Source organism: Bombina bombina, chromosome 7, assembly GCF_027579735.1.
Source record: "Bombina bombina isolate aBomBom1 chromosome 7, aBomBom1.pri, whole genome shotgun sequence".
Classification (NCBI taxonomy): Eukaryota; Metazoa; Chordata; class Amphibia; order Anura; family Bombinatoridae; genus Bombina; species Bombina bombina.
In genome coordinates this window covers 393,939,742-393,958,541 of record NC_069505.1, presented here as the reverse complement: position 1 = coordinate 393,958,541, position 18,800 = coordinate 393,939,742, and the positions used below count along the sequence as shown (strand labels likewise).

The window sequence follows — 18,800 nt, the reverse complement described above, 5'->3', positions numbered from 1 at the left end:
ACATTAAGAACTAAGTTCAAACTCCATGGTGGAGCAACAGTTTTAAACACAGGCTTGATCCTAGCTAAAGCCTGACAAAAAGCTTGAACGTCCGGAACTTCTGACAGACGTTTGTGTAAAAGAATGGACAGAGCTGAAATCTGTCCCTTTAAGGAACTAGCGGATAAACCCTTTTCTAAACCTTCTTGTAGAAAAGACAATATCCTCGGAATCCTAACCTTACTCCATGAGTAACTTTTGGATTCGCACCAATATAAGTATTTGCGCCATATCTTATGGTAAATCTTTCTGGTAACAGGCTTCCTAGCCTGTATTAAGGTATCAATAACTGACTCAGAAAAACCACGTTTTGATAAAATTAAGCGTTCAATTTCCAAGCAGTCAGCTTCAGAGAAATTAGATTTTGATGTTTGAAGGGACCCTGGATCAGAAGGTCCTGTTTCAGAGGTAGAGACCAAGGTGGACAGGATGACATGTCCACTAGATCTGCATACCAAGTCCTGCGTGGCCATGCAGGCGCTATTAGAATCACTGATGCTCTCTCCTGTTTGATTCTGGCAATCAATCGAGGAAGCATCGGGAAGGGTGGAAACACATAAGCCATCCCGAAGGTCCAAGGTGCTGTCAAAGCATCTATCAGAACCGCTCCCGGATCCCTGGATCTGGACCCGTAACGAGGAAGCTTGGCATTCTGTCGAGACGCCATGAGATCTATCTCTGGTTTGCCCCAACGTCGAAGTATTTGGGCAAAGACCTCCGGATGAAGTTCCCACTCCCCCGGATGAAAAGTCTGACGACTTAAGAAATCCGCCTCCCAGTTCTCCACTCCCGGGATGTGGATTGCTGACAGATGGCAAGAGTGAGACTCTGCCCAGCGAATTATCTTTGATACTTCCATCATTGCTAGGGAGCTTCTTGTCCCTCCCTGATGGTTGATGTAAGCTACAGTCGTGATGTTGTCCGACTGAAACCTGATGAACCCCCGAGTTGTTAACTGGGGCCAAGCCAAAAGGGCATTGAGAACTGCTCTCAATTCCAGAATGTTTATTGGTAGGAGACTCTCCTCCTGATTCCATTGTCCCTGAGCCTTCAGAGAATTCCAGACAGCGCCCCAACCTAGTAGGCTGGCGTCTGTTGTTACAATTGTCCAGTCCGGCCTGCTGAATGGCATCCCCCTGGACAGATGTGGCCGAGAAAGCCACCATAGAAGAGAATTTCTGGTCTCTTGATCCAGATTCAGAGTAGGGGACAAGTCTGAGTAATCCCCATTCCACTGACTTAGCATGCACAATTGCAGCGGTCTGAGATGTAGGCGTGCAAAGGGTACTATGTCCATTGCCGCTACCATTAAGCCGATCACCTCCATGCATTGAGCTACTGACGGGTGTTGAATAGAATGAAGGACACTGCATGCATTTTGAAGCTTTGTTAACCTGTCTTCTGTCAGGTAAATCTTCATTTCTATAGAATCTATAAGAGTCCCCAAGAAGGGAACTCTTGTGAGTGGAAAGAGAGAACTCTTCTTTTCATTCACCTTCCATCCATGCGACCTTAGAAATGCCAGTACTAACTCTGTATGAGACTTGGCAGTTTGAAAGCTTGAAGCTTGTATCAGAATGTCGTCTAGGTACGGAGCTACCGAAATTCCTCGCGGTCTTAGTACCGCCAGAAGAGCACCCAGAACCTTTGTGAAGATTCTTGGAGCCGTAGCCAATCCGAATGGAAGAGATACAAACTGGTAATGCCTGTCTAGGAAGGCAAACCTTAGATACCGGTAATGATCTTTGTGAATCGGTATGTGAAGGTAAGCATCCTTTAAATCCACTGTGGTCATGTACTGACCCTTTTGGATCATGGGTAGGATTGTCCGAATAGTTTCCATTTTGAACGATGGAACTCTTAGGAATTTGTTTAGGATCTTTAAATCCAAGATTGGCCTGAAAGTTCCCTCTTTTTTGGGAACCACAAACAGATTTGAGTAAAACCCTTGTCCTTGTTCCGACCGCGGAACCGGATGGATCACTCCCATTAATAAAAGATCTTGTACACAGCGTAGAAACGCCTCTTTCTTTATTTGGTTTGTTGACAACCTTGACAGATGAAATCTCCCTTTTGGGGGAGAGGATTTGAAGTCCAGAAGGTATCCCTGAGATATGATCTCTAACGCCCAGGGATCCTGGACATCTCTTGCCCAAGCCTGGGCGAAGAGAGAAAGTCTGCCCTCCACTAGATCCGTTCCCGGATCGGGGGCCCTCAATTCATGCTGTCTTAGGGGCAGCAGCAGGTTTCCTGGCCTGCTTGCCCTTGTTCCAGGACTGGTTAGGTCTCCAGCCTTGTCTGTAGCGAGCAACAGCTCCTTCCTGTTTTGGTGCAGAGGAAGTTGATGCTGCTCCTGCTTTGAAATTACGAAAGGAACGAAAATTAGACTGTCTAGCCTTAGGTTTGGCTCTGTCTTGAGGCAGGGCATGGCCTTTACCTCCTGTAATGTCAGCGATAATTTCTTTCAACCCGGGCCCGAATAAGGTCTGCCCTTTGAAAGGAATATTAAGCAATTTAGATTTAGAACATCAGCTGACCAGGATTTTAGCCACAGTGCTCTGCGCGCCTGAATGGCGAATCCGGAATTCTTAGCCGTAAGTTTAGTTAAATGTACTACGGCATCCGAAATAAATGAGTTAGCTAACTTAAGGGCTTTAAGCTTGTGTGTAATCTCATCTAATGGAGCTGATTCAAGTGTCTCTTCCAGAGACTCAAACCAAAATGCTGCTGCAGCCGTGACAGGCGCAATGCATGCAAGAGGTTGCAATATAAAACCTTGTTGAACAAACATTTTCTTAAGGTAACCCTCTAACTTTTTATCCATTGGATCTGAAAAGGCACAGCTATCCTCCACCGGGATAGTGGTACGCTTAGCTAAAGTAGAAACTGCTCCCTCCACCTTAGGGACCGTTTGCCATAAGTCCCGTGTGGTGGCGTCTATTGGAAACATCTTTCTAAATATTGGAGGGGGTGAGAACGGCACACCGGGTCTATCCCACTCCTTAGTAACAATTTCAGTAAGTCTCTTAGGTATAGGAAAAACGTCAGTACTCGACGGTACCGCAAAATATTTATCCAACCTACACAATTTCTCTGGTATTGCAACTGTGTTACAATCATTCAGAGCCGCTAACACCTCCCCTAGTAATACACGGAGGTTTTCCAGCTTAAATTTAAAATTTGAAATATCTGAATCCAGTCTGTTTGGATCAGAACCGTCACCCGCAGAATGAAGCTCTCCGTCCTCATGTTCTGCAAATTGTGACGCAGTGTCTGACATGGCCCTAATATTATCAGCGCACTCTGTTCTCACCCCAGAGTGATCACGCTTACCTCTTAGTTCTGGTAATTTAGCCAAAACTTCAGTCATAACAGTAGCCATATCCTGTAATGTGATTTGTAATGGCCGCCCAGATGTACTCGGCGCTAGAATATCACGCACCTCTCGAGCGGGAGATGCAGGTACTGACACGTGAGGCGAGTTAGTCGGCATAACTCTCCCCTCGTTGTTTGGTGAAATATGTTCAATTTGTACAGATTGACTTTTATTTAAAGTAGCATCAATACAGTTAGTACATAAATTTCTATTGGGCTCCACTTTGGCTTTAGCACATATAGCACAGATATCTTCCTCTGAATCAGACATGTTTAACACACTAGCAAATAAACTAGCAACTTGGAAATACTTTTCAAGTAATTTACTATAATATGAAAACGTACTGTGCCTATAAGAAGCACAGAAAAAGTTATAGCATCAAATCTTTGTAAAAAACACACTTTTAGCAAAGGATTGCTCCCATTAGCAAAGGATAACTAACCCTGATAGCAGAAAAAAAATACAGAAATAAACGTTTTTTATCACAGTCAACTACAATCTCACAGCTCTGCTGTGAGTGATTACCTCCCTCAAAACAAGTTTTGAAGACCCCTGAGTTCTGTAGAGATGAACCGGATCATGCAGGGAAGACAATAAACTCTGACTGAATTTTTTGATGCGTAGCAAAAGCGCCAAAAAAGGCCCCTCCCCCTCATACACAACAGTGAGAGAGATCAGTAAACTGTCAAATTAAATAAAAACGACTGCCAAGTGGAAAAATAGTGCCCAAAACATTTTTTCACCCAGTACCTCAGAAAATTAAACGATTTTACATGCCAGCAAAAAACGTTTAACATAAATAAATTGAGTGTTATTACAAAGCCTGTTGCTAGTCCCTGCAAAATAGGCTAAAGTCTTATGCATACATTATAATTCCAGTGAAGTACCATTCCCCAGAATACTGAAGTGTAAAATATACATACATGACAGCCTGATACCAGTTGCTGCTACTGCATTTAAGGCTGAGTTTACATTATATCGGTATGGCAGAATTTTCTCATCAATTCCATTGTCAGAAAATAATAAGCTGCTACATACCTCTTGCAGATTAATCTGCCCGCTGTCCCCTGATCTGAAGTTTACCTCTCCTCAGATGGCCGAGAAACAGCAATATGATCTTAACTACGCCGGCTAAAATCATAGAAAAAACTCAGGTAGATTCTTCTTCAAATTCTACCAGAGAAGGAATAACACACTCCGGTGCTATTATAAAATAACAAACTTTTGATTGACGGTATAAAACTAAGTATAATCACCACAGTCCTCTCACACATCCTATCGTTGGGTGCAAGAGAATGACTGGAGGTGACGTAGAGGGGAGGAGCTATATAGCAGCTCTGCTGGGTGAATCCTCTTGCACTTCCTGTTGGGGAGGAGTTAATATCCCAGAAGTAATGATGACCCGTGGACTGACCACACTTAACAGGAGAAACGTACATTCATAGAATCAAATTCTAGTTTAAACCGTATAGGGCTCTCCATGTGGTTCAAATGCGACACCCACTCACGCAACATCAATCCACTACCCCTCCAGATCAAAAACACATCATAGATGTAGTGTGTGTAATATCTCACCTGGGGGTGCTCAAATGGTTTCATGAATTCACGTTCATACCATGCCATAAAAATTTTAGCGTAAGTGGGTGCCACATTCGAGAGACTCCTACAATTGGAGAGTAGATGGATCCACAGATTGGACACACTGGCCCCAAAAGGACTGAACACGTCACTTGACTTTAGTCCATTTTATTAAAACCTTCACTCTTGTGATTGCCTTAGTCCGAACCCACTTAATCTCCTTATGTGAAGCTCACTGTTCATAAGATTCTACCTATACTCCATGGAGACAGGATGTTATCAATATTCCCACAATTGGCTTTTATTTTTTGTTATAGTCAGGATTGTATACATATTTATATATTTTTTTCACACAAAATGTATGCACTAACTACTATTTATTGTGGGATATATCTTGTTATTCTGCGGTTTATTATGTATTTAGTGAATGTATTTGTCAATATCCACTACTTGCAATTATGATGATATTTTTGACATTGGTTATATGTATAGTCTGACAACTATTTGTCTGCTGTCATAGTCGTTGGTATTGGAGTATTGACTATTTTGATTCACTATTTCCTCATTTTTGCTACTTTCAGTTCATTTTTGATCATATGTTTGTATAATATCGGACATTGTGCATTTCTAATACCCCTTGTTGTACCCGGTATTACATGTTATGTGATTTGGATATGACCCTGTGGTTGGTCTATTTGGGTCTTCAACGTGGGTAATGTGTTTGTACATTGGATCGTTTTTATACACACACTATATTTTCATATGCTGCCATAAGCGCTGATTTTGCACATCTGCCATAGCCACTATTTTTTGTTGTTAACATGTTGCTGTTGGCAACGCGCTTATCCTATGTTGATACTGGTTAGACGCAGGCACGTTGAGGCCAACACTTGATCTGACGCTTCAGACTTCCCAACGTTACTATGGCAATGCCGTGCCATGCGTCATCACGCTAGGTACGTTGTGTGCTTATGTGATGTCATTGCCGCAATGGGGAAGGCGCGAGCGGCTGTGTGGCGGTAATTTGAATCCTCAGCTCATCCTTATAAGGGGTATGTTTTTAACAAGTGTGTTAGATGATTTTAAGTGTGTTGTACATTTTGTGAATATATGTTGACATTTGACAAAGGCACAATGCCGTGCCGAAACGTTATGTCACTATTTTTTTAAAATGACCTAATACATTTTGGATATTTTATCAAGACCAGTGAGTGCCTGCATTTGTGAAACGTTTGGATGGTAATCTAGCAGAGCACCGTGGCACTATTTGGAGTGGTGAGATAGTGCTTTCCCTAAAGGAACTATATATATATATATATATATATATATATATATATATATATATACACACACAGGCACAGTATATACACACAAAATATATATATATATATATATATATATATATATAAAAATGCAATGTTAATACAAACAAATGTCACTTGTCCTTTATCATCCAACAGGAGAGCTGATGCCAATGACTACCATGAAGACATTCAGAAGGAACAGATGGGATGTTCTGTTTACGCTCTCTAAAACTGGCGAGAACCAACCCTCCAACAGTCACGTGAGTCAATGGAGGCTGCCACCTCCATTCATCAACAGAACAAAATTCAAGCCTTTTAATGCTTAAAACCAGTAAGGGCAGAACAGAAAGAATGATACCAAAGTAATAAACCAAATGAACAGAATTATATATCACAAGTTGTCACTGTAACATGCAAATCTTAAAAGCACTATCTTGGTTGAGCAATCCATTTTATTTTACAGCCTTTTCTGTACAATAATGCAGATAGGGAATGCTGCATAGCTGGTCAATTAACATGTACAGTTAGAAGTATATCACCTACTGCTATGATTTTCTGGCACAACCATAGCCTCAGTAAACCTAATTGTTAATACGCTTGGCTTTCAAAGGCTGCAGCTCTTAGCAAAGCAAACAAGAACTGCATATTTTGAAAGAAATAATTTGTTTAGATTTTATAAAAATTGAAATTGCCATTAGTAGATAATGTATAAAAGCGCATATTGTGCCGTGCTATGTAATACCTTATGAAGTAAAGAATACTCTATTACTTACAATGTCCTCCGCCCATACCACCATAGTGGTTTGAAACAGCGACAAGATCGTATACGTATGGACTTGCAGTTGGATCACAGACGAACTCCGACATATTTAGGTTCCTTGAAAACAAATGACAATTCTGAAGATGATTATCTGCACTTTTAACATCACAACCCACCCACCCACAGTTAAAGTACATTGCATGCAAGTCATTCATCTATTCAATTTCTATTACAGAACTGCAGGACAATGAATGTTTGGATTTCAAAGTGTAACATGACTGTTGCATACAAACTGCATGCGCTTGTAACTTTTACAATGTGTAGCCGAGTCAGCGTAGAATAGCTTTGTGTTAATTATTCTCATAAAACCGGCTTCTAGTTGGGCCCCTTTTTGGATGCAAATGAACTACTCTTTGCTTTCAGAGGCGCCTGGAATTGTAGGACAAGCCAGCAGATAGTTAGTTAACTAGAATACCTCAAGCTCATTTCACATTAACTCATTTATAAATAAATGTGCAACAATGGTGAAGAAAAGCAAACACTGACTCATATATAAAGAACATTAACTGCACACCATAAAAAAACCAAAACATTTCCATGGAAGAAACATCACCTGTAAATCTCTATAAACAATTATAAGACACAATGGAGAGAATGGATTAAGAATAAACTGAAGTTTAGATTACACATGGTATCTCAGACAGTTAAGGTGAGCAACCTTGTCAATATCCGAGGCATTGATTTAGTCTATATGATAATAAATTGTTTTCCTAACGGGAACAGTGAAAACTGATCTTCTCTGTGAGGGTGAAGGGCAGCAGTCTATTTGCTTTACCTTATAGGGAACTCAACCACAGCATCTAGCTTGTCTCTCCAGTAGCGATTGTATGAAAAGCGCTTTAAATGGACCACTAAGATTTTAGGAAGAGACCACAGATCAAACTTTTTGGTGGCCCGTTGATGCTTCCTGCAATTTGGGCAATACCTGCAGAGAGAGAGAGAGACACAGACATTCTTAAGAGGGCAGAGAGCTACACTGCAAGCACATTCACAATTATCTTACCACCTTATGTAAGGAGAATATATTGATCTTTCTTACCAAGGATCATGCTCCCCAAGAGTTTCTGTCTTTGTAAACAGCTGTATACAATCCGTCAGGGCTACTGTTATCTTCTTCTTCTGTGTCTGAAGCATTGATTCATTTTTCTCAAAGGCCTAAAGACAAGAAAGTAAATAACCTATAATTACTTAGCTCACAATTCTACAGGGCAGTTGTCGCCATTAAGGGACAGTCTAGTCCACAATAAACTTATGATTCAGATAGGGCATGTAATTTTAAACATCTTTCCAATTTACTTTTATCACCAATTTTGCTTTGTTCTAGTGGTATTTTTAGTTGAAAGCTAAACCAAGAAGGTTCATATGCTAATTTCTTAGACCCCGAAGACCGCCTCTTATCTGAATGCATTTTGATAATTTTTCACCACTAGAGGGCGTTCGTTCATGTAGGTCATATAGATAAAATTGTGCTCACGCACGTGGAGTTACCTAGGAGTCAGCACCAATTGGCAAAAATGCAAATTTGGCAAAAGAACTGAGATAAGGGGGCAGTCTGCAGAGGCTTAGATACAAGGTAATCACAGAGGTAAAAAGTATATTAATATAACTGTGTTGGTTATGCAAAACTGGGGAATGGGTAATAAAGGGATTATCTATCTTTTAAAACAATAACAATTCTAATGTAGACTGTCCCTTTACTTACACATTTACAAAGAAAGCAAACAAAGCGGTGATGTTCAGGTGTGGGCAAACCTGCAGAATTATTTTCAACAACCAATGTTATAGTGTATATGTAATTTAAAAGAGGCCAGAGTAAAATCTTAGATGCCTAGACTGTTCGTTTCTGTCTTTTGCAAAGCAAAGGATAGTGTTGCAATACGCTTTTTTTATACTTTTTAGGCTTCAAGAAGTGCAATGGAAATACTTTCAAGGACGACCTTCTAAACCTTGACATTTAAATCCAGCATCATTTAATTTTGACAGCCAATAAGTAATCCACTCCAATATGTCCAACAGAAAAAAGCACAAATGTCAGAGCACCTCCTGCTGGAATCATAACGACCCCACATGGAGAGGAAAAGTTTGAGTCAAATGCTGTACTTAAAAAGGACATAAAAACATTACATTTTTCTGAAGTCTTGATATAAAGGGATAAGAAAGTCAAAATTAAACTTGCTTGATTCAGATAGAGCAGGATAATTTTAAGACACTTAAGAATATGTTCATATCGAATACTAGAGGGAGCTAGCTGGTGATTGGCGCCTGCACACATTTGTCTCTTGTGATTGGCGCCTGCACACATTTATCTCTCGTGATTGGCTGACTAAATGTGTTCAGCTAGCTGTAAGTAGTGCTTTGTGGTTCTTTCAGCAAAGGATAACAAGAGAATGAAGCAAAATTGATAATAGAAGTTGTAAAGTTGTTTAAAATAGTGTGTTCTATCTGAATCTTGAAAGAAAGAAAAAAAGTGTTTAATGTTGCTTTAACACACTAGAATAGAGCGAAAAGGTTTTTAATACATTAAGGGCTCCATGTACTAAGCAGTCAGCGAGCTACCCGCAACAAATCTCGCGTCAAAATTCGCAAACTGATATGTACAAAGCCGTCAATTATGTTAAAACTCGCATCTTTAAAATTGCGAGCTTACTTATCCGCCAAACCTCGCTACCGCTCCATTTTTCACTGTAATTAGACACATTTGACCACCAACTCGCCAAAAACGAATGTACTAAAAAATCTATTTGTCCGCTCGCTACAATTTCCGCTCCCACCTCGTTATTTTTGCCTCGCCACCTTTTAGGTGGCGGGCAAGGTACAAAACAATAGGAAAGTCAATCTAGACGCCAGTCTAGACATATATAAAAGGCAGTAATATCAGCATTGTACAGCATAACTGGCGTCTAATTTGTCTCTCATTTCCATGTACATAAATTGCGCCAAATTTGTCGACTGTAATTAAAGAGTAATCTATATTTTAAATTTGTATTGTATAGTTGTCAATCTTTATAATTATTTTTATATTAATATTTATATATTATCAGATCCAGATGAAGCCATATCCAAATTGTAAATAAATATTACAAAAATAACGCTGTTATCACTCTTCAAAAAATTTAGAACAATAATAAAGTTGTTTAGATAAGTTGAACTTTTATAGGAGCAAAATTCTATTCCCGCGACTACTATGATGTTCGTGACACCTTGCATGTCACGTGTTAATAATTGGCCAGACAATTCAACTGAAAGTTAAAAGTACATCAGCTTAGTCGCGGCGAGCGAGACGTCAAATTTATCAATAATCTGCCACTGCTCGCGGCGGGCTAGACTTGTCTATTTATTGGGGGATTATTAGTACATAGTGACAGCGGACACCATTTCGCCCGCGGCGAGTAACGGCGAGTTTATCCGCGTCTAAAATGACGGATGAATTGACGGCTTAGTACATGGAGCCCTAAGACACAATTTGATATAATTGTTTAATGTGTCACTTGGAAGAGCCAATTTGGACTTGCTTCGGGAGTATACAGGGACAGCAACTATCATTTGTACGAAAAGCTTGAACTGTTTCACTCTGCTATCTGGCTAGCAATGATGTTGTTGCTGGGCAAAATGATTTTTTTTTTAAACTAGGAAGTTGTTTAGATCATGTGGCTGCATCTGTGTCCTATTCTGCTGTTTTACCTGTGTATGGACAGGAAGTAGGACGAATGCAGCGTATTATAGAATTTAACTCTTGGTTAGAGAGGTGGTGCAGGGAGAGAAGATATGGTTGTTAGCCCTGTTTTGCTTGATAGTAGCTTGTATAAGAAGGATGGTTTGCATCTGGATATTAAAGGGACAGGAGTATTGAGTAAAGAATTTAAAGACTTTATTAGTAGCAATTTAAACTAAAGAAGAGGGACAGTGTTAACATACCCATCTGTCCCCCAGAGCATAAAACAGTCAACCAAATTTTACATAATAAAACAAAACATTACTTTTAGGAATAAGACATTGATGTGACTTAATGTAGGCAGGGGTTGTATTGATCATGCAAAAGGATTTGAGAATTCTAGAAATGTTCTACGTGCAATGTGCACAAATGCTTGCAGTTTAGTAAGTAAATTACCTAAACTTACTTCAATAATAATTAAAGCTAAAAGAAAATTTATGATTACCTGATGAATTTCTTTCTTTTTTGACACAATGAGTCCACGGATCATCTTAATTACTATTGGGAATACCACTCCTGCCCTGCAGGAGGCGGCAAAGGGCACCATAGCAAAGCCGTTAAATATCACCTCCCTTCCTTCCCAACCCAGTCATTCGACCGAAGTCAAGAAGAGAAACGAAGTAACAAGGTGCAGGTGTCTGAAGTTTATAACCACCACCAACCCGTCTTACAAAAACAGGGCGGGCCGTGGACTCATTGTGTCAAAAAATAAATAAATTTATCAGGTAAGCATAAATTTTCTTTTCTTTTTAATGACACGATGAGTCCACGGATCATCTTAATTACTATTGGGAATCAATAACCAAGCTAGAGTACACAGATGATACGGGAGGGACAAGACAGGGAACCTAAACGGAAGGCACCACTGCTTGAAGAACCTATCTCCCAAAAGTGACCTCAGCCGAGGCAAAAGTGTCAAATATGTAGAATTTGGAAAAAGAATGCAAAGACCAAGTTGCAGACTTGCAATCTGTTTCACAGAAGCTTCATTGTAAATGCCCATGAGGAAGCAACAGCCCTCGTGGAATAAGCCGTAACTCTCTCTGGAGGTTGCTGTCCAGCAGTCTCATATGCAAAACGTATTATACTCTTCAACCAAAAAGAAAGAAGTAGCCGTAGCTTTATCTCCCCTACGTTTTCCTGAGAAAAGGAAATTTATGCTTACCTGATAAATTGATTTCTTCTATGATACGACGAGTCCACGGATTCATCCTTTACTTGTGGGATATTATCCTCCTGCTAACAGGAAGTGGCAAAGAGCACCACAGCAGACCTGTCTATATAGCTCCTCCCTTGACTCCACCCCCCAGTCATTCGACCGAAGGTATAGGAAGAAAAAGGAGAAACTAAAAGGTGCAGAGGTGACTGAAGTTTTAAACCCAAAAATATAATCTGTCTTAAATTGACAGGGCGGGCCGTGGACTCGTATCATAGAAGAAATCAATTTATCAGGTAAGCATAAATTTCCTTTTCTTCTATAAGATACGACGAGTCCACGGATTCATCCTTTACTTGTGGGATACAATATTAAAGCTACAGGACACGGATGAACGGGAGGGACAAGACAGATACCTAAACAGAAGGCACCACTGCTTGAAGATCTTTTCTCGCAAAAACAGCCTAAGAAGAAGCAAAAGTATCAAATTTGGAAAATTTGGAAAAGGTATGAAGGGAAGACCAAGACGACTTAGAAAATCCGCTAACCAGTTCTCCACTCCTGGGATATATATTGCTGATAGATGGCAAGAGTGAGTCTCTGCCCATCAAATTATTTTGGAAACCTCTATCATCACTAGAGAACTCTTTGTTCCCCCTTGATGATTGATATATGCTACAGTCGTGATATTGTCCGACTGGAATCTTATGAATTTGTCCGAAGCCAGCTGAGGCCACGCTTGAAGCGCGTTGAATATCACTCTCAGTTCCAGAATATTTATTGGTAGTAAGGACTCCTCCTGAGTCCACACACCCTGAGCCTTCAGGGAATTCCAGACTGCACCCCAGCCCAAGAGGCTGGCGTCCGTCGTCACTATGACCCATGCTGGCCTGCGGAAGCACGTTACCTGGGACAGATGATCCTGTGATAACCACCAAAGAAGAGAGTCTCTGGTCTTTAGATCCAGATTTATCTGCGGAGATAAATCCGCATAATCCCCATTCCACTGTCTGAGCATGCACAGCTGCAGTGGTCTGAGATGTAAGCGAGCAAACGGAACTATGTCAATTGCCGCTACCATTAGTCTAATTACCTCCATACACTGAGCCACTGATGGCCGAGGAATGGAATGAAGTGCTCGGCAAGTGGTTAAGATCTTTGATTTTCTGATCTCCGTCAGAAAAATCTTCATGTCTACCGAGTCTATCAGAGTTCCTAGCACCTTTGTGAAAATTCTGGGAGCTGTGGCCAACCAGAAAGGAAGGGCCACAAACTCGTAATGTTTGTTCAGGAAGGCAAACCTGAGGAACTGGTGATCTTTGAAGGATGCGTATCTTCACATTCCTATCCACAAATCCACGGTGGTCATATATTGACCCTCCTGGATCATTGGTAAAATTGTACGTATGGTCTCCATCTTGAAAGATGGGACTCTGAGAAATTTGTTTAGAGTTTTAAGATCTAAAACCGGTCTGAAGGTTCCTTCTTTTTTGGGAACCACGAACAGATTGGAGTAAAACCCCTGCCCCTGTTCTACTTTTGGAACTGGGCAGATTACACCCATGGTATATAGGTCTTCTACACAGCGTAAGAACGCCTCTTTTTGTCTGGTTTACAGACAAACGTTAAAGATGAAATCTTCCCCTTGGGAGAGAATCTTTGAATTCTAGATGATACCCCCCTGGGTCACAATTTCTAATGCCCAGGAATCCTGAACGTCTCTTGCCCAAGCCTGAGCGAAGAGAGAAAGTCTGCCCCCACTAGATCCGGTCCCAGATCGGGGGCTGCCCCTTCATGTTGTCTTGGTAGCAGCAGCGGGCTTCTTGGCCTGTTTACCTTTATTCCAGGTCTGGTTAGGTCTCCAGACTGACTTGGATTGAGCAAAGTTCCCCTCCTGCTTGGAGGCGGATGAGGAAGTAGAGGGACCGCCTTTAAAGTTTCGAAAGGAACGAAAATGATTCTGTTTGGTCCTCATTTTAACCGTCTTGTCCTGAGGAAGCGAATGACCTTTACCTCCAGTAATGTCAGAAATGATCTCCGTAAGCTCAGGCCCGAATAGGGTCTTACCCTTAAAGGAAATAGCTAAAAGCTTGGATTTAGATGACACATCAGCAGACCATGACTTAAGCCATAACGCTCTACTCGCTAAAATAGCAAAGCCTGCATTCTTAGCCGCTAATTTAGCCATTTGGAAAGCGGCATCTGTAATAAAAGAATTTGCTAGCTTGAGAGCCTTAATTCTATCCAAAATATCATCTAATGGGGTCTCAACCTTAAGAGACTCCTCTAGAGCCTCAAAACAAAAAGCTGCTGCAGTAGTTACTGGAACAATGCACGTTATAGGTTGCAGAAGAAAACCCTGATGAACAAACAACTTCTTTAGAAGCCCTTCTAATTTTTTATCCATAGGATCTTTGAAAGCACAACTGTCCTCAATAGGTATAGTTGTACGCTTAGCCAAGGTAGAAATAGCTCCCTCCACCTTTGGGACCGTCTGCCACGAATCCCGAATGGTGTCAGATATGGGAAACTTTTTCTTAAAAGTAGGAGGGGGAGAGAACGGAATGCCTGTTCTATCCCATTCCTTAGTAACAATGTACGAAATTCTTCTAGGGACTGGAAAAACATTAGTGTAAGTAGGGACCTCTAGATATTTATCCATTTTACACAGTTTCTCTGGCGGGATGACAATAGGGTCACAATCATCCAGTCGCTAAAACCTCCCTGAGTAACAAGCGGAGGTGTTCAAGCTTGAACTTAAAGGCCGTCATATCTGAGTCTGTTTGAGGGAACATCTTTCCTGAATCAGAAAGCTCTCCCTCAGACAGCAATTCCCCCACCCCCAAATCAGAACACTGAGGGTACATCGGAGATGGCCAATAAAGCATCATTTACTACTGCGCTTACCCTGTAAACCAGGCAGTTTAGATAATACCTCTGTAAGGGTAGTAGACATAACTGCAGCCATATCTTGCAGGGAGAAAGAATTAGATGCACTTGAAGTACTTGGCGTCGCTTGGGCGGGCGTTAAAGGTTGTGACACTTGGGGAGAAGTAGATGGCATAACCTGATTCTCTTCTGACTGAGAATCATCGTGAGACATACTTTTATCAGCTAAAATGCAATGTAAGGCCCTTTCAGTACATGAGGGACACATTTGAAGTGGGGGTTCCACAATGGCTTCTAAACACATAGAACATTGGCTTTTCTTAATGTCAGACATGTTAAAACAGGCTAGTAATGACCACAAACAGGCTTGAACACACTTTATTTTGTGAAAAAAAATAAGCTGAAAAACGTTACTGCGCCTTTAAGAGAAAAAAAGCATACAATTTTTCCAAAACTGCTTTAAAACGATAAAATTATCTTAATTTTATGATAAATGTATCCCAACTTGTCAGCTAAGATTGCCCCACAAGGAAAGGAATACTTAACCCTTAATAATGTTATAGTTAAACAAAAACACCACCTGCACCTCGCCACAGCCCTGCTGTGGCGCCTACCTACCCTCAGGGGTCTTCAAAATCGGATTAACCCTTCGATTAGGCCCAAACTTTCCTGAAAGGCCCACCGGAGTTGGAGCTTGCATGGGAAAAACAACTGAGACGCGAAAATAGGCCCCGCCCATCTAACTTGATGTCTCACAGCCTTAACAATAACCGCACCAGAGCGGTCTAAAACCTAGCCATGTGGGTTCATATACCCATCTAAGTGAAGCCATGTGTACAAAAACGTTATTTTTAACTCCCAACATAGAAACGTTTGCCCACAAACATGTCATCAGTGTCAACCATTTTTTATAGCCCAACATACAGGTCTAGTAATACCCTTCTCTATACATTAGGATTACTGCTTACCCTTTCCCTCATGGGGATACTGTCAGCCAATTCTGAAATAACAAAGTCTCTCCAGAAAAAAATGACAGAACATACCTCAATGCTTGTAGCATGAAAAACGTTCCTCACACTGAAGTTTCTTAAGTACTCCTCTGCCATTCTGTGGGAACTACTCTGGATCTTAGTAACAACTGCTAAGACCATCAATCTCCAGGCAGAAGTCTTCATCCATCTGTTGCCTGGGAAAAAATAGCACTCACCAGTACCATTTAAAATAAAAAAGTCTTGCTTGAAGAAAATAAAAACATTTTATCACCTCTTTCACTTTACCCTTCCTATTACTTAGAGTAGGCAAAGAGAATGACTGGGGGTGGAGTCAAGGGAGGAGCTATATAGACAGCTCTGCTGTGGTGCTCTTTGCCACTTCCTGTTAGCAGGAGGATAATATCCCACAAGTAAAGGATGAATCCGTGGACTCGTATCTTATAGAAGACAGACAAAATCCTTAGGAGCCTGCAGGTAAAACTTTAAAGCATGGACCACGTCCAAATTGTGCCCGTTCCTTCTGAGAAGTAGGATTAGGACACAAGGAAGTAACAATCTCTTGATTCAAAACAACTTTAGGAAGAAATCCTAAGTCAGTATGTGAAACAACTATCAGAATGAAAAAACATAATTTATGCTTACCTGATAAATGTATTTCTCTTGTGATGTATCGAGTCCACGTATTCATCCTTACTTGTGGGATATTCTTCTTCCCTACAGGAAGTGGCAGAGAGAGCTCCCACAGCAGAGCTGTCTATATAGCTCCCCCTGGTGCAAAAAATACTTTTATTGTGCAAACAGGGATATAGAAAAGCAACGTTTCAGGCCCACACTTGGCCCTTTCTCAAGCTTGACCATAAATTAGTGAGCAAACATTTAAATAGCCATAATGGCGCCAAATATTGTGATTGAAAGTGATACAATGTTGCCCTCTAGTGACGAGCAATAATATAACATACAAATGTGTATTAAAGTGCATTTTGATGGCCGACACTACCGCCACCTAGGGAATCATCATCATATTGTTTGACAAATATATATACTTCATATCACGTGAAAAAATTAATATATTAAACTTTAAAAATAATAAGTGTTAATCAATTTATCAATATATAAATTGGGTTATATATCTGGGTTTGGTGAACCTGTTCCTGGCTGTGCAGTGAGTGCTGTGTTTCATGTTACATTGTTGCAGTATATAGCTCCCCCCTTAGCTCCACCCCCCAGTCATTCGACCAAAGGCTAGGAAGAAAAAGGAGAAACTATAGGGTGCAGTGGTGACTGAAAGTTTAAAAAATAAAAAAATATATATATGCCTGTCGTAATAAACAGGGCGGGCCGTGGACTCGATACATCACAAGAGAAATAAATTTATCAGGTAAGCATAAATTATGTTTTCTCTTGTAAGATGTATCGAGTCCACGGATTCATCCTTACTTGTGGGATACCAATACCAAAGCTTTAGGACACGGATGAAGGGAGGGACAAGACAGGGACCTTAAATGGAAGGCACCACTGCTTGTAGAACCTTTCTCCCAAAAATAGCCTCCGAAGAAGCAAAAGTATCGAATTTGTAAAATTAAAGTGTATTAAAGTGCATTTTGATGGCCGACACTACCGCCACCTAGGGAATCATCATCATATTGTTTGACAAATATATATACTTCATATCACGTGAAAAAATTAATATATTAAACTTTAAAAATAATAAGTGTTAATCAATTTATCAATATATAAATTGGGTTATATATCTGGGTTTGGTGAACCTGTTCCTGGCTGTGCAGTGAGTGCTGTGTTTCATGTTACATTGTTGCAGTATATAGCTCCCCCCTTAGCTCCACCCCCCAGTCATTCGACCAAAGGCTAGGAAGAAAAAGGAGAAACTATAGGGTGCAGTGGTGACTGAAAGTTTAAAAAATAAAAAAATATATATATGCCTGTCGTAATAAACAGGGCGGGCCGTGGACTCGATACATCACAAGAGAAATAAATTTATCAGGTAAGCATAAATTATGTTTTCTCTTGTAAGATGTATCGAGTCCACGGATTCATCCTTACTTGTGGGATACCAATACCAAAGCTTTAGGACACGGATGAAGGGAGGGACAAGACAGGGACCTTAAATGGAAGGCACCACTGCTTGTAGAACCTTTCTCCCAAAAATAGCCTCCGAAGAAGCAAAAGTATCGAATTTGTAAAATTTGGAAAACGTATGAAGCGAAGACCAAGTCGCCGCCTTACAAATCTGTTCAACAGAAGCCTAATTTTTAAAAGTCCATGTGGAAGCCACAGCTCTAGTAGAATGAGCAGTAATCCTTTCCGGAGGCTGCCGTCCAGCAGTCTCATAGGCCAAACGGATGATGCTTTTCAGCCAAAAGGAAAGAGAGGTAGCCGCAGCATTTTGGCCTCTCCGCTTTCCAGAATAAACAACAATGAAGATGTTTGACGGAAATCTTTGGTTGCTTGTAAGTAGAACTTTAAAGCACAAACCACATCAAGATTGTGCAACAGATGTTCCTTCTTTGATGGAAGGATTAGGACACAGTGAAGGAACAACAATCTCTTGATTGATATTCTTATTAGAAACAACCTTAGGAAGAAACCCAGGTTTGGTACGCAAAACCACCTTATCTGCATGGAAAATAAGATAAGGTGAATCACACTGTAAAGCAGATAGCTCAGAAACTCTTCGAGCCGAAGAGATAGCAACTAAAAACAAAACTTTCCAAGATAGAAGCTTAATATCTATGGAATGCATAGGTTCAAACGGAACCCCTTGAAGAACTCTAAGGACTAAGTTTAAGCTCCAAGGAGGAGCAACAGGCCTAAATACAGGCTTAATTCTGACCAAAGCCTGACTAAAGATTTGAACGTCTGGGACATCTGCCAGACGTTTGTGTAGTAGAATAGACAAAGCAGATATTTGCCCTTTAA

The 18,800-nt window shown here is 40.7% G+C and overlaps 1 protein-coding gene across 1 annotated transcript in view; it reads right to left on the bottom strand.

The window, feature by feature from the left end:
* The window catches only part of USP4 (ubiquitin specific peptidase 4), a 311,070-nt gene that overhangs the window by 13,113 nt on the left and 279,157 nt on the right, over window positions 1–18,800 (bottom strand). The window contains exons 13-15 of the mRNA XM_053689414.1: window positions 8,157–8,272; window positions 7,893–8,042; window positions 7,071–7,174 (exon numbers count right to left, since the gene is read on the bottom strand). Coding sequence (XP_053545389.1) covers window positions 7,071–7,174; window positions 7,893–8,042; window positions 8,157–8,272 — 370 coding nt within the window. The remainder of the gene's footprint in view (window positions 1–7,070; window positions 7,175–7,892; window positions 8,043–8,156; window positions 8,273–18,800) is intronic.